The 25,627-nt window shown below is 45.1% G+C and overlaps 1 protein-coding gene across 8 annotated transcripts in view; it reads right to left on the bottom strand.

The window, feature by feature from the left end:
* The window catches only part of LOC116953045 (dystrophin), a 662,108-nt gene that overhangs the window by 41,779 nt on the left and 594,702 nt on the right, over positions 1-25,627 (bottom strand). For 7 of the 8 annotated variants that reach the window (XM_032972888.2, XM_032972885.2, XM_032972886.2 and 4 more), the window contains 4 exons: positions 13,157-13,218; positions 12,023-12,097; positions 2,875-3,076; positions 307-392 (listed from right to left, as the gene is read on the bottom strand). In XM_032972888.2, coding sequence (XP_032828779.1) covers positions 307-392; positions 2,875-3,076; positions 12,023-12,097; positions 13,157-13,218 — 425 coding nt within the window. Of the gene's footprint in view, positions 1-306; positions 393-2,874; positions 3,077-12,022; positions 12,098-13,156; positions 13,219-18,300; positions 18,444-25,627 lie in introns of those variants that run through there. The other variant, XM_032972893.2, reaches the window with a different exon arrangement.

The raw sequence follows: 25,627 nt of genomic DNA, 5'->3' as shown, positions 1-25,627 counted from the left end.
GCCTCCCGATGGCAAGTCCAGTAAATCCAAACTGCTGCATACATTGTATGGTACATCCTCTTCCTGATGACGAACGCTCGTGTTGCGATCGAAACGTCGTAGTTTTTTGTTATTTTATTTTAACCTATCTACGTGACTTTACCGAAAGACCCAAAGAATATGGTACCTTGTGTTTATGTAAACACACACAATGCATCGCATTGTGCACATGCATTAAGGGGGTAAGGACAAGGAGACATTCCAACTCTCTCTTATTTCTTTCCGAGTGCAACGTTGAAAGTGGGACCACGGCCGTGGTGAACGTACATCTGTACTTGTCCTCGAGGTGAGCGTTGGATAGAGAAACGAGCCCTGTCTTGAAGGACAGCTCTCGTATCTTGCCTCCACGCCCCCTGGAGAGCACAACACAGCAGTCGAATACAGGAGTAGAACACAATCAGGAGTAGATCATGATCAGGAGTAGAACGATCGGGAGTAGATCACATTCAGGAGTAGAACACAATCAGGAGTAGATCACATTCAGGAGTAGAACACAATCAGGAGTAGATCACATTCAGGAGTAGAACACAATCATGAGTAGATCACAATTCAGGAGTAGATCACATTCAGGAGTACAACATAATCAGGAGTAGAACACAATCAGGAGTAGATCACAATCAGGAGCAGATCACAATCCGGAGTAGATCACAATCAGGAGTAGATCACAATCAGGAGTACAACATAATCAGGAGTAGATCACAATCAGGAGTAGATCACATTCAGGAGTAGAACACAATCAGGAGTAGATCACATTCAGGAGTAGATCACATTCGGTAGTACAACATAATCAGGAGTAGATCACAATCAGGAGTACATCACATTCAAGAGTACAACATAATCAGGAGTAGAACACAATCAGGAGTAGATCACATTCAGGAGTAGAACACAATCAGGAGTAGATCACATTCAGGAGCAGAGCACAATCAGGAGTAGAACGTAATCAGGAATAGAACACAATCAGGAGTATAATGCTTTCTCGCAATAAAACAGCAGGTGTTAAGATGTTCAAACACCAAATAGAAACATTTTTTTGCAAGTAATCATTTCTCTTTGGTGTTTGAACATCTTAACACCTGCTGTTTGATTGCCAGAAAGGGTAAAACCTATTCTTATTTTTTCATACGTTGATACTCGCCAAAAAAGGTCCAATTTTAGACAACGCATAGACAAGCATCATACCCACAGGATGAAAACAGACTAACACACGCACACATCTACATGTGAACAATAAACACAATCATTGTCGTTATAGTTGACGGCGCTTAGTCAATCCACTACCCGAGGAGGTCTCCAAACGTCGTGTAAGTCATGACAGTACTTCACCACGCTGGTTAATGCCGGTTGGAGACGTGGGTAGGGGAGCGGGGACTAGCTGTTCGTGTTTAAGTATCGCTTACCACTGGTGGCAGTTGTAGCCTGGAGTTGTTATCGGGTACCCAGGTTCAGAACGCAGTGCCTTAATCATTGCATCACCAACTTCCCCCATTACTGTAATGCATCATTAGATATGTTTAAATACCTTGTTTGCCTCATGCTGGATTTACCGACTATGAATAATCCAATAAGTGCCTGATTCAAGAATTGAACTGAAAACGTATTATTACGACTGTCATGCAAAACATGAGTATGTCACGAGCGTATATCATTTACGCGGTCCTTAAATGTACCATTTTTATACGCCTGGGAGAGATTAATTTATCGTGAGAGTAATAATTTAATTCAATGAATCAATGCATCGTGACACCCTTGTGAGCAATCGCTGGGAAGGAGTAAACACCGTGTGGATAAAATGGTGGCGGGTTCCCCAACCCCGTTCACAACCCGCACCGAGAAGCGTTGTGAAGTCAGTTTACAATAACCCCCAAAGACCGACACGGCTGGCTGGAGGACTTCATCCAGCAGCGGACTGACAAAAGGGGTGGTAAATTACAATTCATTATTTTGGTAGGATATCTAAAGGCGATTGACAAGAACGAGAAGTAGAATCTTCCAATGCGGGATTGCGTACACATCTCTCCTTCTCTCGGGAATTACCCAGTGTTGGAAACGCTCAAGATACCCGAGCAAGTCATTCCTGCACCAAGTGCAAAGCATCCGGGTCTCAATCACAATGGCCAAAAAGAAGCCTTGAATTTTAGACAAGCGAGCAATGCAGAAAATTATGGCAGGGAAGTGAAGACTGATTTATTTATATGCCTCTCCCTTGCTAGGCTTTGAGCTGCTCTGAACAAAAAAACGGCGAGGCTGTCCCATAACAATGAGGTTGTCCAGACAACATGCACAAGCCTAAGCCCTCACGTCCCACTCGCATATTGACACAAAGACCTCCCGTATAGCCTTGACAGGCTGTTGGGGCAAGTGCTGTTTGCGAGCACCTATGAAGGACGACACGATACACAAGTGGGTGGGTGGTCAACACCACACCAGACCGCCTTTGTCTCCTCAGTGGCGATGTTTTGACACACCACACCCGGTACTCATTTGAGGCTGAGCGGGAAACGAACTCGAGTCACAGGGATCGTAGCGCAGCGTGCTAACCGCTACACTGCCCCTTCCCCGCGCATATTGACACAGTCTCACGCACACACACGTGGAAAATAATGCAACACAAACTTGACTGATAAATAAGACTGTTCTGTCTTTTTCCACTGCCTAACAAACCAACCAGACAACCATGAACAAACATGCAGGAGGTGCAACCCACAAGTTTTGAAGCATCCAAGCAATCGTGCCTCTTGGGATGGCAGTTTCAGAGTCGGGCTAAACGTAGCAGCAGGCGAGACTGTCCCAATAATTACGCGAGGCGTGGAAATCCCGGTGTCGCGGAGGACCTACGTGTCGTAAACGTTGAGCAGCCAGTTGAGACACATGTCGACGCAGAGGGGCAGGTTCACCAGGTCGCTGTGCTTGCGCTCCAGGCCCTGGTAGATGGTGGTGAGGCAGCCGACGGCCTCCGACACGTCCATGAGGCGGTCGTTCTGCTTGAGGCCCGACTGCTCGAACACGTTGGTGAGCGCATCCAGGCTCACGAGGTCCACTGCGGTGAGAGGAAGCGAGCAGAGCAAATTCGTGAGTACATCCGGGAGTTGTGCCGTTCCTATAGAGCTGTTAATCAATATAGGTTTGATGCAACAAAGTAGTTGTACTTACGTGCCCGTGCTTAATTTGTGTTTTCGATTATTTGCCTTAAAAAAAAAAACTGCCCATGTCTCGCACCCCCAGGAAGAAAGGGCATCTCGCATCCCCAGGGGGTGCACCGTGCACCCCAGGTTAAGAACCACTGCTACAGAGCAAGGCGTTTTGGACATTTGACCGATTGGTCTAAATTAGCCGTAACTTTTTGCACTCCACCCCCCCTCCTGTAAAGGTTTCCTGGCTCGCGCGAGAAGTTGGCACTGTGGTCTGGGATGTTGACTTAATGAACTAATTTCTCTGACGTGATAACTATTTTGTTACTGTTGTTTGTGCATTTTGTTTTCGTGCCATTTCTTGATGTGTTCATTAATTTTTTATTTTCTAAAGGGTTTTAATTTTCTTGCCATTTGCTATAAATCGGATTTGGCCCTCGTATAAAATGAGTGTACGGCGGCGTTGGGGGATGAAATTCGCGTGAATGACCCTGTATAAAATGTAATTATTATTTTTGTGAAGGCGCCACGTTTCACAGACGTAGTGTTGTAGGTGCTCTGCGGCAGGGGGCGATGATTGTCGTGGGCTCTCCCAATTGAGTAATTTGCAGGGTAGTTTACCGAATGTGGACCCGCGACTCCGACGCAGGTGACCTCTTTTTCGAATGACGTCACATGGTCTTTAACGTCAACGAGCAACAAATCACCCAGATTGATTTCCCGCACCTCCGTCTAGCACGGTTGTCTACGCACAGGTGCGAAAGGCGTTCAACATACATGGCATACATTTGTGCTTGATTTTGTAAAAGCTCGGAAGCTAAGCAGCTGCAGCTTGTCATAGTGTTTGGATGGGTGACCATCCATGCACACACAGTTGCCACGGGCTGCTACGTAACTCCGTAGTGGGCATCAGAGGGTAGTGCGAGCAAATGTATTTTTCTACTGTACTTCTGTGTTCTCCCATCTATGCCGCCTACCTTCACCAAACAGCACTTAGCAGCGTGGTGAAGTGCAGTCAAACAAATCCCCGTGATTGGCACAATGAGCAGAAGCCCTCCACACAGCATTGGATTGACATGGGGCTGTTGTACGGGTAACAAACAAACCAGGCCACATGTGATACTTAGTACAAACGTGAAGGGAGCTGTGTGTTTGACTGAATTCGTTGTGGATGGCTTGTCTGTCCAATCTGAGAGTAATCATTTGCTTTTTTTATTTCATGTAAATAATTATTATTACACTCGCTATTCACACGTCGGCCAGGTTTTTAAAACAGCTTACAGACCTAATGGGGGTCTATGCGAAGATGTATGCTTAGGTTTTCACGGAAGTAACATTCGTCCGACCAAAATCACACAGCAGCAGCGGCCAGCAACACCACGCAATCGATCGAGAGAGGGCCGCTCAATTCGGTTCCTGTAAAAGCTGGCAAGCATGTTGAGTGAAACGTCAGACAATGTACCGAATGACACCCGGTACAACCCCTAAAACGTACCGGAGGCCAAATGGAATTGTTGACGGTTACATGAAGTAACTACGACCAAATACACCGCTCTAAATAACAACTGTTTATCGCTTTCCGAAAAACCAATTCAGCCAACCGACTGCACGACATAAAATGTTATAACGTGGCCAAATCTCTGAAGTAATTTAAGGAGTAAATGTGAACTTTAATTGCGTCGCGTTATAATGATGGGAAAAAAAACCTCACACAGTTTTGTCTTTGCAGTCAATTCGGTTCCTGTTAAAAGCTGGCAAGCATGTTGAGTGAAACGTCAGACAATGTACCGAATGACACCCGGTACAACCCCTAAAACGTACCGGAGGCCAAATGGAATTGTTGACGGTTACATAAAGTAACTACGACCAAATACACCGCTCTAAATAACAACTGTTTATCGCTTTCCGAAAAACCAATTCAGCCAACCGACTGCACGACATAAAATGCTATAACCTGGCCAAATCTATGAAGTAATTTAAGGAGTAAATGTGAACTTTAATTGCGTCGCGTAATAATGATGGGAAGAAAAAAAAACCTCCCACAGTTTTGTCTTTGCAGTCATTGCTGCTCCCATGACAGCACCATCTGTGAGGTTTTTTTTTGTGTCCATGCGGCACCGACACGTTTTACAATAATGTATTACAAAGCGGGCTGCCTAATTAGAGCACAATGAGATATGCCAAGGTTGTTTTTTTTTCTCCCCTCCTCCGTGCAAAATTATAATTGTCATTCAAAAAAACAATCCCTGAAAATAGGGAGACGAAAAGTAAAAAAAAAAATTTTGAACCAAAGGAAATAAAACATTCCAGCCTGTACTTGTTTGCGACACTAGATCACCAGTGGGACAGATATGTACCCGATGTGATGTACCGCAGCTGCGATTCCTCGTACACATTTAAATAAATGAGTAACATATTGCTCATCTTATTTTCACTTTCACGACTGGACGTGATGAAAGGGCTTGGCCCATGCCGAAGAAGCACACGGATCTCGGCAGGACTGGGAAGGCAATGCATCGTTGATGTGAAAAAAAAACTGCCTCCCAGGAGCAAAAAGTGCATGGCTGCAGGTCATTTACAAAATTGGATGCTGGGATGCATATACTGCACTTCTGCGGCAGTTTGACGACTCGTTTAACACGAAGTTTTTCAGATAAGACTCAGTTGCATCATGGTGGCTTAATAGGCACAAAACACTTGGACATTAACAGAAGAAGAATATCTCGCAATACCAGAAGAAGGGAGAACTGCTTGTGACTGCGTTGTCTTGAGTGGTGCATTACTAAGTAATTGACAAAAGCCAGAATTTGTCATGTCCCTGAGAATGCTTACATAACAGCTACAGTGAGGGAAAAAAGATTTTGATCCCCTGCTGATTTTGTACGTTTGCCCACTGACAAAGAAATGATCAGTCTATAATTTTAACGGAAGGTTTATTTGAACAGTGAGAGACATAATAACAACAACAAAATCCAGAAAAACGCATGTCAAAATTTTTATGAATTGATTTGCATTTTAATGAGGGAAATAAGTATTTGACCCCTCTGCAAAACATGACTTAGTACTTGGTGGCAAAACCCTTGTTGGCAATCACAGAGGTCCGACGTTTCTTGTAGTTGGCCACCAGGTTTGCACACATCTCAGGAGGGATTTTGTCCCACTCCTCTTTGCAGATCTTCTAAAGTCATTAAGATTTCGAGGCTGACGTTTGGCAACTCGAACCTTCAGCTCCCTCCACAGATTTTCTATGGGATTAAGGTCTGGAGACTTGCTAGGCCACTCCGGGACCTTATTGTGCTTCTTCTTGAGCCACTCCTTTGTTGCCTTGACCGTGTGTTTTGGGTCATTGTCATGCTGGAATACCCACCCACGACCCATTTTCAATGCCCTGGCTGAGAGAAGGAGGTTCTCACCCAAGATTTGACGGTACATGGCCCCGCCCATCGTCCCTTTGATGCGGTGAAATTGTCCTGTCCCCTTAGCAGAAAAACACCCCCAAAGCATGTCTCCACCTTCATGTTTGACGGTGGGGATGGTGTTCTTGGGGTCATAGGCAGCATTCCTCCTCCTCCAAACACGGCGAGTTGAGTTGATGCCAAAGAGCTCCATTTTAGTCTCATCTGACCACAACAGTTTCACCCAGTTGTCCTCTGAATCATTCAGATGTTCAATGGCAAACTTCAGACGGGCATGTATATGTGCTTTCTTGAGCAGGGGGACCTTGCGGGTGCTGCAGAATTTCAGTCCTTCACGGCGTAGTGTGTTACCAATTGTTTTCTTGGTGACTATGGTCCCAGCTGCCTAGAGATCACTGACAAGATCCTCCCGTGTAGTTCTGGGCTGATTCCTCACCGTTCTCATGATCATTGCAACTCCACGAGGTGAGATCTTGCATGGAGCCCCAGGCCGAGGGAGATGGCAGTTCTTTTGTGTTTCTTCCATTTGCGAATAATCGCACCAACTGTTGTCACCTTCTCACCAAGCTTCTTGGCAATGGTCTTGTAGCCCATTCCAGCCTTGTGTAGGTCTACAATCTTGTCCCTGACATCCTTGGAGAGCTCTTTGGTCTTGGCCATGGTGGAGAGTTTGGAATCTGATAGATTGATTGCTTCTGTGGACAGGTGTCTTTTATACAGGTAACAAGCTGAGATTAGGAGCACTCCCTTTAAGAGTGTGCTCCTAATCTCAGCTCGTTACCTGTATAAAAGACACCTGGAAGCCAGACATCTTTCTGATTGAGAGGGGGTCAAATACTTATTTCCCTCATTAAAATGCAAATCAATTTATAACATTTTTAACATGCAGTTTTCTGGATTTTTTTGTTGTTATTCTGTCTCTCACTGTTCAAATAAACCTCCCATTAAAATTATAGACTGATCATTTATTTGTCAGTGGGCAAATGTACAAAATCAGCAGGGGATCAAATACTTTTTTCCCTCACTGTACTTCAAAGTAGGAGAATCCTGGCCAATGCAACTTTTAACCCTATGGCCTGCATATGGCCACGAGAAGAGTTGTACACACGTTTGAACAAAAATTGCATGAACTGCAAAATACATCTTTGCCCAGATTCTCTCCGCATGGCCGTGTGAATCTCTCTTTTAATTTTAATTTTTTTCTTCAGGGGGCATCAAGACCAAGGCGAATTGCCTTTGTCCTTGGGTCATGGAAACAGGCTGCAGGCCTGGCCAGCCGGCCCGCCAATTGGTCGGCCAATTGGCCGGCCGGCTGTGCGTGATGGCGAACGATCCCCGCCGTGCAACCAGGAACACACAACGGGAAGTGTCCGTCTTCTTTGGTTCTTTCGGTAAAGTCACGTAGAATGAGAATAAAATAATAAATTGATAAAATAAAATAACACAATAATATCCGCTTTGTAGGCAAGAGAGGTCTTCGCTTGCTGCCGACCAAACAAAAAAATCCCCGACACATCTGAAGCTGGCGAACCTTTATAATCGCGGCCGAGTGGCGATCAAGTGCTCGCACAAGAAAAAAAAAGGGGTCTGCTCCCTTCTGCTGCAGGTCTGCTTTTGAAGAAGCATGTGTCTCTGCGGGGTCTTTTTGTTGTTACATTTATAAAAAAAGAAAAAGTTTACAGTTTCAGATGCTTCAATAATCAATGCCAGTATGACAGCGCACACAAACTCATTAGCGGAGGTTTGCTTATATTTTACCCACAGTGCTCAAAGGCAACACATTACGAACCTGTGTGTGGAATTGCATTTTCCTTTTAACGGGGTCCCATATTTTATACGGAGTACTCTTGCCAATAACATTTGGTAATCCCACAGTACACAAATTCAAGCTGTAGTAAGGCTTTTTAAACAAATTCTACTTTATAATATTGGTTTTGAAGGCTTGATGGGACTAAAACATATTTTTGTTTGTACGTGGAGACACAAAGCAGATGACGACTTATATTTGCAAGTACTCTAGGATAAAAGGTGTAATATCACTCACTGGTGTCGCAACCTCGTCATATTTGTTTTCTAAGCTTGTTTTGTCTTTCATGGCCATTCCAACTTGCTTATTCACAAAAGAAGGGGAACGAAAAAAGGCAACGCAACGGAATTTCATTGAGATTCAGCGACAGAACAGCGCGATTGTCTTACGCGTGCTGCAGTGCATTTTCAAGGTTGGTACACGCTCAAATTAAGGTCATCTCATTCCAAAGACGCACACACTCCAGTGACCACGAACAGCCGATGCTGCGAAGTATCGACCGGATAATGGCACACATCACCGTGCGCACACCTAATGGCTCCATCTGCGGCCGTTCATCTGTGCGTTATGTCGGTCGCGGAGAAATGTTCCAGATGCCAGCTTTCGGTAACGCGCACACTACCCCCGGTTTTATTTTATTGCCCCGGCAAAAAAAATGCGTAAGCTGTTACCCCGCACTAAATCTGCGTCCGTCCGGGTTTTATTGCAGGGCGTGGAACTCGGCGTAATTCGCCATGCATTTTTTTTTTGGTATAAATATGAGGCCTGGGCCATTAAGTCACGATAATGATGCCATGGCACCCGCAGTGAAGGATATTTATCATGTCTCTTTGTCAAAACGCCCGCCCGCCGAGAAACATTAAGCCAGCTGCCTTGCCAGCAAAAAAAGTCCCTTGCTCTTGGTGCTGGCAAAAAAAAAAATTAAAATCTAAAAATCTAATTTAATTAAACGCCAAGGCCTAGTGTAAGTTTCATCATTATAATATGGTCAGCTCTTCTCGCTTCCACTTCACTGCTACATTATATCATCAGCTAAGCCTGCAGGTCAGAGTTGAATATATAATGATCATGCAACTGGACCTGTTGTCATGCGAGGGACTTTTTTTTCAACATTTCAATGCCTAGAATGACTCACCACTTCATGCATTTTACATCCTATAACGCCATTTATGATCCTGAATGGCCATTACATTTGCTTACTGTCTCATTCTGTTTGCCCTCTCATTGATCAAATGGTGGTATGCACACCCCATTGAGCTCTCTTGTGTTCTGTAAAAAAAATAATCGCCCCAAGTAAAATACATGACAAAAATGTCCCAGTGCTTTTTGCACACAGCATGCCCAGCTGATTGAAGTTTCTCCCAATATACACGCAACCACACACCTGCTGTTTGCATTTGTAATTTTAATTTGCACACCTTGGTCCAAAAAAACCGAGGAATTTGTTGAAAAATGTGCGGACACAGATAGTGTAAAGTATACCCTAGGCTATAATTTATTTCTCAAGATTGTTGCTGTGTTGTTTTGCTAAACATCCGTACGCAGGGTACTTTAATTTAAAATCACAACCTTCAATTCCAATAACAACTTAGAATTTACATTATATATATTTCTTCTTCTTTTCTGTTCCCAATGGTGACCTTGCAAATAATAACTTTTTTTTCCAGCGCACTTTTTTTTACCGTTTTAAAATGTAAATGAATTCCCGGGGTGTGAACATCTATTTATTGCAAGCAGGTTAAGTGCTTATCACATTTATTAGAGGATATCAGACAGCCAAGGCTGCGGACATGAACCAGCCAAGCGTGTATAGGGGGAGTCAAGCACGGCGGAGCTCACAGCACGACGCCCTGTCGCCCCCCACTCTTGATAATGGTCACACTTGGCCTGCCGACGTCACTCTCGCGTCACGCGCCAGTCGTTCAGTCTCGTCGTCACGGCGTCTCTTTTAAGAGGCCCCAGGCTCCGTGATGAAATTTATTCAGAAGGGGTTACCTGTTGAGCTGAGGTTGAGGATATTGCCATGCCACTCGTGACACCGTTCTCGATTTCATCGGCGAGATGCGCTGCTGTGTTTTGGCTGGTCTCGCCAGCTGAACCGTAGGTTGCCGGTTATCGTGTCGCTGCAACATCTGTTGAACCCTAATTCCAATGCCCTGCCGGCCATCACTTCTCGGGACGTAATTTTCCGCCACTTTACGTCAGCGTGACGACTGAAGCGCCGACCGCACCTCCAACGCGAGCTTCGTTTAGAGATAAAAAGAAAATACAGAAAGCTAGTTTCTTGAGAGGCTCGCTCCGCACAAAATGGCTTTGGAACCAAACATGCCCAGTGGCACGGTATTACCTACAAGTCGTGGGACCCTGACGCAATGGTGGCCTTTCAAATAAAAAGGTATTTTAAGTTTTTGCTTGTGGCTCGTACCCAGAACTATGTCTTATTCAATCAGGTGCTCTGGGCACTATTCCAACATTGGGTGGCCAATTTAAAAAAAAAAAAATTTTAAATTGAACTGTGTGTTGAGCAAGGACCACTCCCTCCAGTCAGCTTAGCCCGATGAGTACCCAGTGATGAATGCACGGCAACGCAAAAGAACACACGAGAAGCCATGTGTCATGCCAGCTACTCATTTTGATTGTGCCCTTTGCCAAAAAACGAAATGTTCAGTAATGGCACCTGTCCTGTCTCCATGGACAAAGAGTACTTTTAATCATGGGCCTTTCATCCCATGGCTTCAGCGTCTGACTCGTACTTTCAAAGCCATTGTGAACGTTCATTCGGGAAATAGAAAAAAAAAATCGTCATAGGCTGCTTGTATCGTTGGAAATATAATCTGTGACTTAACTTTGTTTTTTTAAGGAGCAAATGGAGGAAGAGGTATCTGGGTGCTCAAGACTTCACAGCACTGAGCTGGTGCCACTTAGATCCTGTGTTTTATTCCAGGCAGCCGCCCGTGATTAAACGGTGGCTATTCGAGTGTGGTGAATTGATGGTCTCAGCCCAGTTACCAATGAGAGCACACACACAAAAGAAAACTACCATTGGATTAAATTTGAATTTGCACTCGTATTTAGCTAAATTCCAGCCCTCGAAATAAATATAAAATGCATTTAAAATCTTACCACAAACATTTTTCTCTGCATGATGAAAACATGTATAGGCTTTACCCTGTAGTAGAGTGTACAGTGAAGCACAGCAGCCACTCGTGTGGATGAAAGGTCAGAAGTAGTTCTGCGATATTGCCTTCTACGGACTCTTCTCCAACATAGCATCCCTGTAGCGCGTGGGTAGGGAGGGGAGACGGCGGGGGAGGGTGGCTGTGTCCGCTAGAGGTTCGGCCTCCCATTCTAAACTCTGGGTCAAGTAGGCGACGGGCACCACAGCAGCCTTTACCTGTATACAATGGGGGAGATGGCTACATCGGAATGCATGGTGGACAACGTAGGTCGCATTCTTGCTTGCCCGTTTCGCATTTAACAGTTGCTTAAAGTTTGCTTAACGTTCACCGGTGCCTTGTGCCATCCCCCCCCCCCCACCTCCTTTAAAGAAGGGCACGGGACTGGGCTGTGGCCCGCAGTGATGCACTGCTCTCTTGGAAGCAGAAGCAAGAACGCGTGGAGGAAATACTCACAGCAGAGTGCCTTCTGGAGTCGCCGTAGCTTCATGGCGGTGCGGTAGGCCGAGAATCGCACGTTGTTGAGGTCAGCTGCAGTTGAGATACAAAATAAAACAGCCCAGGCCGTATTACAAGTCAGGGCAGAGCAAAGTATGCCCACAGACATTCACACCGATGCACGGTCTTTGTAAGTGCGGTTTACTTAACCCTGTTAGTGCTTAGGTGTCAACATCCCCCACCACCGTTGTAGCTTCGGTCCAGCGTTATAGATCTCGTGAATTTGCGGCGCTTGCAGTTGCATCTTTTTTCCCCTACATCTTTTCCAGTACCATTTTGACCTAAAACGCCTTGTTATCTGGATTTACTGCATTTGCGATTATCTATTATTTATGCTACCAGGTAAGACCCACTGAGCTATATTGCTTTTTTTCAAAAGCGACCTGGCCACCAATGATAGTTAAATGAAGTGGCTTATCATCAAGTGGAAATTTATAGCAGTCAAATACTCGAAAGGCATGTTTCTAACTGTGCAGGGAAAAACGGGAGGACCGGAGAAAAATCCACGAGGCCTCGGGGAGAACATGCAAACTTCAAAATAGGAACGTATCCCAGTATTATTGATCTATTTTACACATTCATCAAGTCTGGAGCTACAGTAGGTAAAGGGACAGCTCTGTAATTCCTTGCTCAAGTCAGGGGCCTCCATTGGAGGGAACTCTAGAGGGTCATTGGTCGACTCTTCCATGCCGACACAGACACGTGTTCGTAGAGGTGGGAGTTCCCGCACCTTACCCGCACACGACCTGCCAATCGACTAACTTTGGTGGACAGAAGCGGGGGGTGGCGGGGATTAAAAAAAAACTTCCACCATTGTTTCAACTGCCACGCCAGAAGATGGAATTGAACCGGTGAATTGAACCGGTGAATTGAACCGGTGACCTCTGGATTAAAAGGGCAAATGTGTTAACCATTACGCCACAGCACATTCCAAAATAGGAACTATTGGCCAGATACGTCAGCCACGTCTTAAAATACACTTGAGAAAATATATAACAGGGCAGTATAGAAAACAGAACATATCATAGTCTAAGAGGTATATACTCGTGTTTTTTATTAGATAGAGTGTGGCGCATAAGTGCAGTGACTCACATAGTGATTGGTAGAGTTCGGTCATTCTGGGATGGTCCCAAAAAGTTGTCTGAGTCTGGTGGCTGAAAGAAAAAAAAGGAAATGGGGGGGGGGGAGAACAAAGATTGATAAATATATAAATAACACACGCAATGACACAAAAACTCCTTACAATTCAGAGAAGAGAGGCCCCGGCAGCAAATTCTGGACTTTGGAATTGCTCACACCCATTTAGAAACAGTTTGCATGTTGTAAATCTGCAGCAGTCCCTTTGTGAGGACAAAGCTATCATCAGACCAACGGGCCCAGATGGGGTGGGATGTGGAGGGGGGCCTCAACACAAATCGAGCTTTCACTGTGGCACCCATCTACAAATTTACTCTGCAGAGCTTCACACGTTTGGGGACGCACTGAGCAAAGCGTGTCAATGCCGACGATGATGACGACGACGAGGACGACGAGCCCCTGCGGGAATTTCGCACTCGTCTGCGGCATCTCAAAACACGGCTTCAGATGCAAGGAGGCACAACGGACCGCAGCGCGGCAATTACGCTAGAACCAAAAAGCAAAAGCTCAATTAAATAAATAAACGCACAAACAAATGGCCCGTGTCATGCACCCTCTTCGTTAATGGACGACGGGTGGCCTTGGCGAGCAATGATTTGGTTTATGGTGCATAACTGTAAGCTACAAAAACCGACACAGTTAGCGATGGCGGCGCAGATGGTTGTAAAAAAAAAAGTGTCCCATTAACTGTATGACCGAAGCAATTCTCTGGCAAACCTCTAAACCCACTGCACCCCCTTCCAAATCCTCCTCGTCAAAAAAAATAATGATAAAACTGCCACATTTCTCACAAGAATAAAGACCCCCTAGGCTTCAAATCACCCTGGTGTGCCGCTTGGATCACCAACCCTGTTTCGAAGACCGTGGGTTTTTTCCATTTATTAAATCCCTCGCTTTGTCTCAGCTATTATTGCCTGGCATTGGCCCAAGAAAGCTAATTTCCTGAGCTCATGTGTAACACTTTATGTTGTTGTTCTTTTGGATTAATTTCCTGGATGTTAATTAAAGTTTTTTTTTTCATTTATATACTGTATCTAAATCACCGATGAACTCAATTCACCTAGATATTCAGATGTTTATTGTTGTTAGTTTTTACTTGTTAATTTTAGCCAGGCAACCGTTATCTTGAGTGCCGCTTTCACTCTTCAGTGGTTTATCATGTTTAATCACGTTTAATACAAATGCATTATGCTCTCACTTCTTTAGCCGAAAAAAAAATCCTCGAGGTCCTGATTTGTTTTCTAATGCACCCTCGCAAGATAAGAGATCGCGCACGCTGCGCATGCAACTGTCGTTACGTAAACGCATTTCGCTCTTGCGTGAAACATCACGGCGTGCGTTTTACTTGGCACTGTCGCACTGATTTGAAGCGCACTTTATTTTTGTTCACGCGGGAGTTTATGGTTCACATTCAAAGTGGGTTCAGGAAGATGGAAAAAAAAGTGCAAATGACACATTTTGCAGGCACAACATCAAGTGCAAATGACACATTTTGCGGGCACGACATAGCTTTGCGGCACTGCTGCGCGCATTGCCGACAGGCTGGGCTTAAATTCACAGTCAATAACGCACGCGAGTTACTGTGACGCAAACATATGGGGACGGAGGCACACGTTGTAGCGCACTGCTGGTGTCTGTGTGCTTCGTGGGGGGGGGAGGTGGGGGGCTGCCATAACACATTGCTGGAATGCGGGGGGGGGGGGGCTGACAGACCGGGGTGTGTGCGTACAAAAAGAAAACATCACCCACAGAAATATCGAAGGGTGAGAAATTAAGTCTGTCAACACATCACCGTCCAATAAGAAACTTGTGATATATATGGCCATCGTTTTTTTATTCAACACCCAATGTGCAAGTCATCTTTAGGGCAGGTAATAAGGCAAGTTTATCAGCTCCTGACACCTGCGGAATTACTTTAAATAGCAAAGTGCTGCTGGGCCACACGCTCTGAAAAATGATTACCCGTCAGTGCATATCATCTCCCATGGAACACCATTTCTCAATGAGTAATACGCACGGAGACATTACGAATGGCGAGTTACATGCTATTGCTGTCAAGCTTTAGTTTCTCCCACCCAGCATCGATTCACTGTGCCGGATTCAATGACGACGAAGCACAGACGCAGCAAGGAGAAGCGAGATGCTTGGGATTACACCGAGGGATGGATCCGAGAACCTACTCGGGTTTCCGGCGTCACGTAGACTGTGAAGGAAAATAGGTGTGCTTGAGCAGGCTGGAGGTCAGGACTGACAATGGCAGTCGAAGCAGACAAGGCGCCTGGGAGGAGGTTCACCGTGCATCTCTGCGAGGAGCTCTGAGCGTCACTCCCCTGTGCCCAATATCAATGTCTGGTTACGTATGTAATCCATGTAGGTACGCTGAACTTCTTTCGCACCGCACGTAGCCGACCGTGCTAATCGGAGGCGCGGGGGAAGGGCAACAAACTAATCACAAAAAGGCAGTTCTAAAGAAATACTCATTCGTAGAAATCGCCAAATATCACAACGCTGACTCCTCCTCAAAAGTCTCTAGAGGCTTGGCGAGATTTTTTTTTTCCGGGTAAATAAAGGACGTCATGAGTATTATTATTCGTGCAAATGTGTTTTTTTTATGACGGCGGCATAACATGACTGTGCCACCTCAGGTTCGTTCACGAAACACAAGTTCAGAAACAAACTCACGGACATATCCCCATTGAGCCATACTAGGGTCCGAGTTGTTAGCGAGCACCTATTAGAGCATAAGAAGGCTGTGAGACAAGCACTTGCATTGCCTCCCAAGTACTGACATTGACCGCAGCATACCAGGTTCTAATTGTTTGGCTTGGTCACCCTCAGGGATTACACACCTCCCGTTAGCACGGTTGGCTACGGACGGTGCGAAAGAAGTTCTACATACATACAATAGAAATGCATGTCCTGATATTTTACCCATATCACCACGCGAGTACGAAAGACAACAATTCCCCGGATAGCCGTCCAGATTATTGCGGCACGGTACGTGAAGTGGTGGTGCGGACAGCATCACTCCCGGCTGTCTTTGTATCCCCAATGCCGACACTAATGTAAGCCTAGCTTAACATAGAAGGGGCCCAGGAAAAGTTATGATACAACTTGCTACTGATGCTAGCCGAGGCTGGTAATCAAACTAAAAGATTGTGGGGGGTTCATAGCATTGTAAATGAAAAATAAGGCACCACATAGCCGCACACACAGATGTAAACATAGATATGAAGATTCCTTCACAGATGGCAGCTTGATGCACTTACAGTAGATAGCACTGTGCACACATCCGAACGTGGAGAATATTAACTATGTTGGCATGAGTGTATGTACGTGTGTATGAAAGAAATGTTAAAATGTATTCCAATAATACAGATATTAAAACTGTCAAACAAAAATCCACAAACAAAAAGTACCGTCGATTTTGCATTCAGCAAGAACTGAATAGGGAATAGTTGAAGGATATTTCACATGAGACATCCTCTTGTGGAAGTGCAAAATAAAAGGCCGAGCGTGATTTAAAGGTTCTCTCCTGAGTCACAACTGAAACGGATGAAATTGTTTCTGCTGTTGAAATTACTTTTAACGAATGACAAATGACATTTCAGTGAAGTGCTATACGGGCAAAGCATCGTTAATTTTGTTATTTCATAACTGCTAGGCAAAAGTTTATTTTTAATTCAACAACTCTCTCCGACGTGATTCCATTGCATCCAGTCGTTGTTTGTTCGGTCATGATGTCCCGACGCTTCGCTAACCATGCTGGGGGCTTCTTTAGAATCAGGAGAAGCTCTCTTGAAATCCAATTAAATTCCTGAATTGGAATTCAGTTTCTCAAGAAGCTCCCTGGCACGTGCGACGAAAACGTCGGACATCGTGCTTGACGACACGCGAAACAACTCGACATCACCTTGACAGCTCTGCAGCACAACCGTGCAAACCTACACACTTTGTTGAGACTGTAGGAGGAATCCGATTAGCTATGAAGCTCTTTTTCACAGATGCCCAGTATGGACGGGTCAGCGACTTGTAATAATCGATAAAGTGTTGGAATTACGGAGGGTAAAACAAACAAAAAAACACACGTTGCTATTTTCTTAAAAATATATATGCATCTACATTTTAAACTTGGAACTTTTCTGTGATCGAGACATTACCCGAACTCGCATATGTAAAATTGAAAGAACGATCCACTGACCACCTGAACTTCCTTTCTGTTTTTTTTGCGATATCAGTCGAATGCATTTGACATTCACATCTCAAAGGCAAGTCGGGACGTTTGTAATGCAAGCAATGCAGTAGAACGAAAGAGCGAGAAGATCTTAATGCCGCCAGCATTGTCCATTGCTCGTCAAAATTATCATCATTTTCAGCTGGTTATCATAATACGCCCCACTGTCAGAGGCCAAGGCTCCAATCTAGCTAGCAGTGCCTGGAATTTACTTACTTTAACCAAACGCAATCAACTTTTTTTTGCAAAGATATATATGTAAATAGAGATGAATGACACTTAATTAACCTTGCGATGTCACCAACCCGTCAATGTAATTTGTCAAACATAAACACTAAGCTGCTAATTTGGGAATGTTTGACATGCGCTCATTTTAACATTCTCTCCTTTTGTCATTTTTTTGCTAATTTTACCGCAATTTGCTTGTCGATGTGATGTCATTAAACGAGGGAATCCATTCAGATCTCTCACAGAGCAGCACAACCTTTCATGTTAGAGAATGGCCGACGGAAGCGGATATCACAGAACTACTCCTGAGGTCCCTTCGCATTAATTCTTGTCCACACTGTAGGGGGCACTGACAATAACGTTCATCACATGACAGTCAAACCAATATTTTTAATCCTCAGAGCTGGAGTTTATGATCTTAGTGGTGCCAGCTCAGCATTTCAGACGACTTCTCGGTCATCTGGTCACCTTAATTTCATATTCTCGTCTAATAACTTCAACACGGCTTCAACTCAGGACCAGGCGACACAAGCCAAAAACACTTTTGCCTGCGCGCAAGTGCAAATATATATTTTTAAAACCCTCGGCGGAGCCGCACACACACACACACGATACAGGCAGCAGATAAAAGTCTTACCACAAGCTGGGATCCCTCATTGTAAAGTCAGATCGCTGTGTCGGCGGAGCACTGAAAATTCGCCGATCAAAACTTCTGTCCACGGAGTTTGTCAGAATCCAAAACCGGGGCAACTGAGTTAGCTATTTGAATACCTCGGCTCTTTAACCCGAAGGAGTTAAGGAGGGGCTTCGGCAATGAAAAGCAAGGCCTGGGGTGGGGGGGTGTGGGGGCGGCTGGTGTTTAATCGTGTAAACCATCGGCACGGTGTTTGCGTGAGCGAGCGCTCTTGCCAAGCATGCAAGCCCTGTCCTCTCTGTTGGACTCGTCTGCCGATGTGCTCACGTGGGGCGGGCGGGCGGGGGGGGGTTTAAAAACGTGTCAAAGAGAAAGCTCTACGACCCTCTTGCACACCTTAGTCCACTTCATTTAACCTTTGAAGGCAATGTGCTCAGCTCGATAGATTCTGCTGTGTGAAGAGGGAGGTTATGAAGCAGAAAAAATGGGCATTGTTGCAGTATCTATCAATAGAAAAATATATTTCTTTCCAAGCGGAAAGTCTACAGGCACAACCAAATGAAGACGACATTTTCCAGCTTCCTTGCAAGCATTGCGAAGGCAGACTTCACACATGCACATCACGTCCATTTTTCGCGATTAACAAAGTGCACTCCTGTATTTCCATTTAGAAGGGTGGAAAGGCCTCCGTTTTAAAACTTGCAGATCTCGACAGACAACAATGACAGCCAAGTAACCTGTGTATTGATTTGTTTGAACGATTCATCTTAAAGGTAAGCAAAAACGAAAAAGGCAAACTGCTGTCTGAAAAGCACCGCACCGCCAAACACTGACCATTTCTGTTTGTGGGCTTTCCCTTTTTTTTCTAATGATCACTCCCTGACAAAGCTTTTTGGGGCAATAGAAACAACAGTTGGGGCCCCCCGATTCGCACCGCTGCTAAATGACCCGCGTTCTAAATCCTCGACGACGGGGTTCTTCCTGGGGGTTAAGCGGCACCCACCATCCCACGGCTTTGCGCGTCCCCAACTGTTAGCCCAAGACACGGGGGCAGCAGCGGCGGCGGCGGCGGTGGTGGTGGAGGGAGCGGGCGACACGGCGCAGCGACATTAAAATGCAAAAGGCAAATCAATGTCGGGGATCCGTGAGCGGAATAGGACGGGGGGGGGGGGTAGCGAGAATACGATTCTCCTTCAGAGACAAGGCAGCTTATTAAGGGATACAAAAAACCCTCTGACCCCGATTTTGAATCACGTTTGGCCCCGTCAGCCTATGCCTTCGTAGATTAATGTACTTATGCGGGGGAAAAATAACATATTAGGCCACTGGGGTGCAATGTGTACATAAAGCATGCACACATATATAATGTATAGTCCTTGTCACTGTTGCGGTATTTATTTTTTTACACGAATGCTTCCCCACAGTTATAGCGTGCTCTGTACCTTACATTTTTTGTTTAACAAAAAAGAAAACGAGACGCGATAAGATGCCTCGTACTCGTAAACGCACCTCACACATATTTCAGTGTAGCCTTACGAACCGTTTGGGGGCTAGTGCTGTTTGCGAGCAGCTGTTAAGGCCGGAACGGCACCATAAGGAAGGGGGGGGGTGACGTGGACAGCGCCAACCCCGGGTGACCTTTGTCTCCCCAGTGCTGGTGTTCCCACACCACACCTGGGGCGAGGCGGGGGGGGGTATGTCCAAGGCGGGCTCGGGCACCACCACACGCCACCTACGCCATCCGTGGCCGGTAATTGTCAAGCTCGCGTTTAAAGGAACTTAACGTGTTAATAATGCACATGCGCGTGATCGCCAGGAATCAGTGGTTTGGCCTTACAGATGATCAGGGTGAGCGCTGTCAGTGCCTATTAGGTACTATTTATATGCAGCAGGAGGAAACAAAGACTCCAATTTAGTGCTGTTTGCGAGCAAATATAAAGGCTGACGGTGCAAACGGAGGTGATGATACCAGCACTACGCCTGGCTCTCCTTAGCCCTCAACTGAACACTGCACCCAACCTAGGGGAAACCCACGATAGATTCAGATGCCACCCAAATGCTATCCGTGACTGCGAAATGAACCCATGTCGCTGGGTTTAAAGCACAATGTGCAAACCACTTGAACCACTGCTCCCCACGCGAGGATGACAATGAATAAGACACCTCCGTATAGCCCTTTGAGACTGTTGGGGCGAGTTCTATTATCGAGAATCTTTCAGGGGCAGGGATGTCGCATGTGGAGGGTGTGATGGGACTACCTTTGTTTCCCCAGTGCTGATGTTTACACACTGCACAGGGAACCGGGAGAAGTGCCGGTAGTCGCCACTGATGTAAGCCTTCAGCGGGAATCAAACTCGGGTAGCTTTGTTTGTAGTGAAGAGCACGAACCACTACATTACCGCTCCTCAATGAAAACACACACGTACCCACAGCTACTCTCTATCTGCTTTTGAAAACACACACGTACCCACAGCTACTCTCTATCTGCTTTTGTTTGAACCCTCCCCACTATCTCCAGGTTGTGTGTGTGTGTTCACTTGTGGGTGAGTGTGTGAGATTACTTTAAGAAGGACTCTCAAAGGAAGTTTAACAACTTCATTATTTCACCTGTCAGATAAAGGTAAAAAATGCAGTTAAACTGTCACACAATTTGCAAGAATTTCTGGAATATGGTTCTTTTGTAAAAAAAAAATATATCCCGAGAAAAGTCCTTGCAGTCAGCGAATACTTTGTACAATTTCTGACTTGAATATTAATTCTGATTCAGCGGCGGTATAGAAATCACAGTGTTCGGGAAAATATATGCCCAAGTTTCTTTTTAATAGGCTGTCTGTTTACCAAAGCCGATCTTGACATGCTGCTGGCATCCGCCCTGTTATCCTTAAGTAGAAGAGGCAAAGAAGCACGTTTTGAGCCTCCCGTTTGGCGTAGATCAGCAAATAAAGCGCTCGCAAGATAACATTCAGAAACTCTGGGGAAGAATGGCTGGGCATTGTGTGCCAATGTTATCAGCACAGTTGACTTGAAAGGAACACACAGACATTCCTGTTGCTATTGTTTGTGTGGTAAGATGACACTCCTCATTGCAGCACAAAGCTTGACGCAGCAATAGTAGTGTTTAAAATTACTCAGCATCTCAAAAGAAATGACAAATGATTGACGGAGGGCGGTTTGAATCCTGCGTGGCCCTGATTAATACTGTGGGTGTATTATCAATAAAAACAACGTCTGATTCACAGTGGATGTTAAAGATCCATGACGTCATTTGTAAAGTAGGCCATTGACATGTTGTTGCCATCCGCCCTGTTATCCTCAAGGAGAAGAGGCAAAGAAGCACGTTTTAGCCTCCCGTTTGGCGTAGATCAGCAAATAAAGCGCTCGCAAGATAACATTCAGAATCTCTGGGGAAGAATTGCTCGCCATTGTCTTCCTGTGTCATGGTCCAACTTTGCCAAATCTTCCTGCAAATTACTCAATTGGCATCTGAATATCAATCATCTCTCTCTCCTTCGAAAAGCTCAAAAAGAGTCATGGGATTCAAGTGAGGCTTTCCTTGGTAAACAAAGGAAAATCATTTTTAAAAACACACACATTCAAGTACATCTGAGAATTGAAACTCTACGTTTGAGTTAATATGCAGTGTGCGACGTTTGTCTATATGGTTGTTTACTACAGCAGTAAATCATCAGCAAAAAAATGTTTTTCCTGGCTCAGCCCCATCTCCTGTTATGTTTTGAAACAATAAAAGTGACTTGACACTTTGGGGGAAAATTTGTGAATTACCTCAATATAAATATCATTCGTTTTTTACTCAATTGCCTCTGGGCTTTTTGATCACAGCTCAAATGAAATGAAGATTTAATTTGATACGGCACGAGTGTGGCACGTTGCTTTCAGCATCCCCATTCAGGTGCCACTCGCATGTGTCCCACAAGTACCATCCAAGTCAACACACACTCATCTGGGAATGTCAATAATTTATAAACACAGCATTACATATTTAACAAATCCGCATTGCAACTCATCGTCACTGTCACCGAGCTAGAAACTTTCGTTTTAAGATTACACAGTAGACACCAGATCTAAGATGGATTTTCATATTCTACCAAGTGTTGTTTGGCACGACGTCCAACGTTTCGCTCCATATACTGGGAGCTTCTCCCTGAACTCAATTGAATCCCCGACGGACCCCAGGGACTCAAGTGAATTCCTTAAGAAGCTGTGAAGAAGCTCCCAGCATGTGGAGTGGAATGTCGCACAATGCGCGGGATGACCAAAAGACACATTGGTAGAGCAGCACAGCCCTATCAACTGTGAAGCCTAAGCGGCCTTACAGTTCGTAGCTGATGACTGCGGCTGGCAGCGCCCCGATATCATCACGTGGGTTCACAATGTTTGACATGCAGACTTGGGTCTGCGCCTTTTCAGGTTCTCGCATTTGCTCTTTCAGAAGACAGCCTTGGGTGAGCTGTTTGGGTAATTACCGCCGGAGTGGAGCCATAGGTGGTGGGGAGTTTTTTTTTTGGTGCGGAATTTTTTTCACCCAGAGGGGCCTCATGAAGCAGGGCACTCACTACACTGTGATTAAAGTAAGTGGGGGCTGTTTGAGTTGTTTGAGAGAAGACCCCCTGGGGGAATGGATCACTAAAATAACAGCTTCGGAAGGCCAACGCACACTTACAAAAAAAACTATAAATAGACAACCAAAAATGGAATAAACTAAAGAAGCGTGAAGACCAGATGCGTGCTTGGAATTCAAATGAGACACAAATATTGGAGCACGTGGGTTTCAAAAGATATGCAGGCTAATGAAATCATTCAAACTTGTTAAGAAAGGTAAGTGGGTGAGTGCAAGGACACATCATGGCTGGAAGGAATGATGGCAGATGGCTCAACAACAAAGATAGAACAGCAGCCAAAGAACGCAACGGCTCTGAGAGTCGGTGCACCACGGAGACGGAGCAGTGGGATCACCTGCAAGTGCGACAGACGGAGGATCATATCGCAGGATCGTAAGGGATGATGGCTAGCTGAGGGGGGCTTCATCCAGTAGTGGATAGAGCATGGCTGCTGTTGATGATGGTGAGACAAACAAACATCTGAATGCAAGCAACTGCAAAATTATTTACCGGTGGCTCTGGAAAACAGCCGAAAAGCCACACATTTTGGGCATAACACAATGCGGTTTGTATCTAAAACAATAGCGCTGTAAATGGTAATTATACATTTCCATTATTTAATCATTTTACTACTTCCTGGAGGGAACCTCTCGTTTATTCAGATGGAACGGTTTAAGCATTTCATCCACGTTAAGCTTCGCGGCGGAAATTATATATTGCTTTATTTCAACAAATGAAAAACTATTACGTATGGAGAAGGGTTTATGTTACAGATTTAAAAATGAGAGGTACCGTATTCTCTCCCGATTATAAGGTTAATCTTTTTTCTTCTTCATTATTTTAAACCAACGGTTGAGGGCGTCTTATAACGTGGTAGGCGGTGCATGTATGATTTATTGACACCGGGGAACACATTTTGAGTGCGTCTTTTAATCTGGAGAATACGGTAAGGGCCCCCCATGCCCCCTGCAACATCGTTTAAACTGTGCCCAAAATACAGCACTAGGATCCTTGGAAGAATATTTGAGGCAATGAGCCTGAGGTTTTTATGAGACCACAAAGCTTTATGTGGGTCATTCAGCCGCCACACACCCCTCTATGAACCAAAATCATGCACGGAGGCATGAAATTGGTATACATTTATTGGACAATAACTCTCACTCTGCATACATTATTCAGTAGAATTTTTTTGTTCTTACAAACAGAGTCATAGCAAGACAGGCATATGAAGCCATAGTTTGATAATTAATCGTAATAAGTACCACTGTTAAAGGCGACAAAATACAGTAATGTTAAGATATGAAGCAATATTTATCCTTTGTAAAATAATAACCGTGGCCTGACCTAAGCAAATGTATGCAATTTGACACTATTATATAAAAAAAAATTAATTTAATTCCATCCATTTCACACTAGGCAATACAATTTAAATGTAACAATGCTGTTTCTTATATATATCGGTGTCCATATCATTTGAACGTTGCTGCCTGCCAACTGCTCTCTCACGTCACTGCTGGAAGAAGGGCCTTCACGAGGAGGAGCTTTGGAGTGCCCCCTCTCGAGGGTGTTTTGGCCTACTCTTCCATTCTGGCCAGAGGTCTTACGCACACTTTTATGTGGACAGTGGCAGGGGTGGGGGGATTTCAGTGACGTGCCGGGAGATGGAACCGAACCGCCAACTTCTGGATTGCAAGAAATCCAGCGTATGCTGATCATTACACCGTGTGTAGCCTCCCAACTCTAATACAAATGATTCGAGATGCCAAAAGGCATCTATGCATGTCTGTTGATCTTCTTTCGCACCGGACGTAGCCAACCGTGCTAATCGGAGGCATTGACAACAATGCGCAGCATTTTCCCGTTGGTACGGCAAATTTAATTTTGTGGTAAGTGCTCAATTGTGCCCGAATGCTTAGGAAAGCAACTACGCATGACATTAAACTCTGCTTTGGCTAATGCCGTGAACGAGGCAGCTGCAATCTCACCAAATACGCTTCCACTCGCCTCCAATTAACATGAAATTACAAAGATCACTCGCTCGAAACCTCGCATCTGAAGTCCACAATATGAAGAGATAGCATCGGGTTTTCCGAGTGACGATTTGGCAATGCAATTGGGATTTGCGCAATGATGAAAGTTACGAGGGGGCATTGAAGTGCACCCCTGTAACTCCTTGCTTTCGACACTCCACTGGAGGAAGACTCAGAGAGCTCCGCTGCATGGGCATTGGCCTACTCTTCTGTGCCGGTAAGAAATCTTGGAATAGGCGGGGGTTCCCACACTTTATCCCACCACACTGATCGACTTACTGTGGTGTGCTCATTGATCCTGCCGGGTTGGGCAGAGGATTTAATAAACTTGCCGACCGTTTCAAACGTTGCGCCGGGAGATCGAATCGAACAGGCGATCTCCGGGTTGCAAGTCCCGGTGTACCGACCGTTACATAATGGCAGCATCCGATATGACAGTTGCTATTCATTGTTTTTTTAAATCAAAATTAATTTACTGAACAAATGATTCAGGTATACACAGAGGGCATGTATGGGAACTGACACCAGTATAGACACAATGTGAAGTACAATGGTTACTACCAACGTTTTATATGTTTGCCCTATGCCACGTGTTTAAAAAATCTCAACCTCCTTGGTATCTACTTCCTGAACTCAGATAACCCGCTAGGGGGAAGATGGGGTGGGGGGAGGGGAAGAAAA

This window comes from Petromyzon marinus, chromosome 49, assembly GCF_048934315.1.
Source record: "Petromyzon marinus isolate PM22_M1 ecotype Great Lakes invasive population chromosome 49, UKy_Petmar_22M1.pri1.0, whole genome shotgun sequence".
In the NCBI taxonomy this organism is placed as follows: domain Eukaryota; kingdom Metazoa; phylum Chordata; class Hyperoartia; order Petromyzontiformes; family Petromyzontidae; genus Petromyzon; species Petromyzon marinus.
Note: the sequence above shows the minus strand (reverse complement) of the source record. Positions and strands in the feature narration are given on the sequence as shown.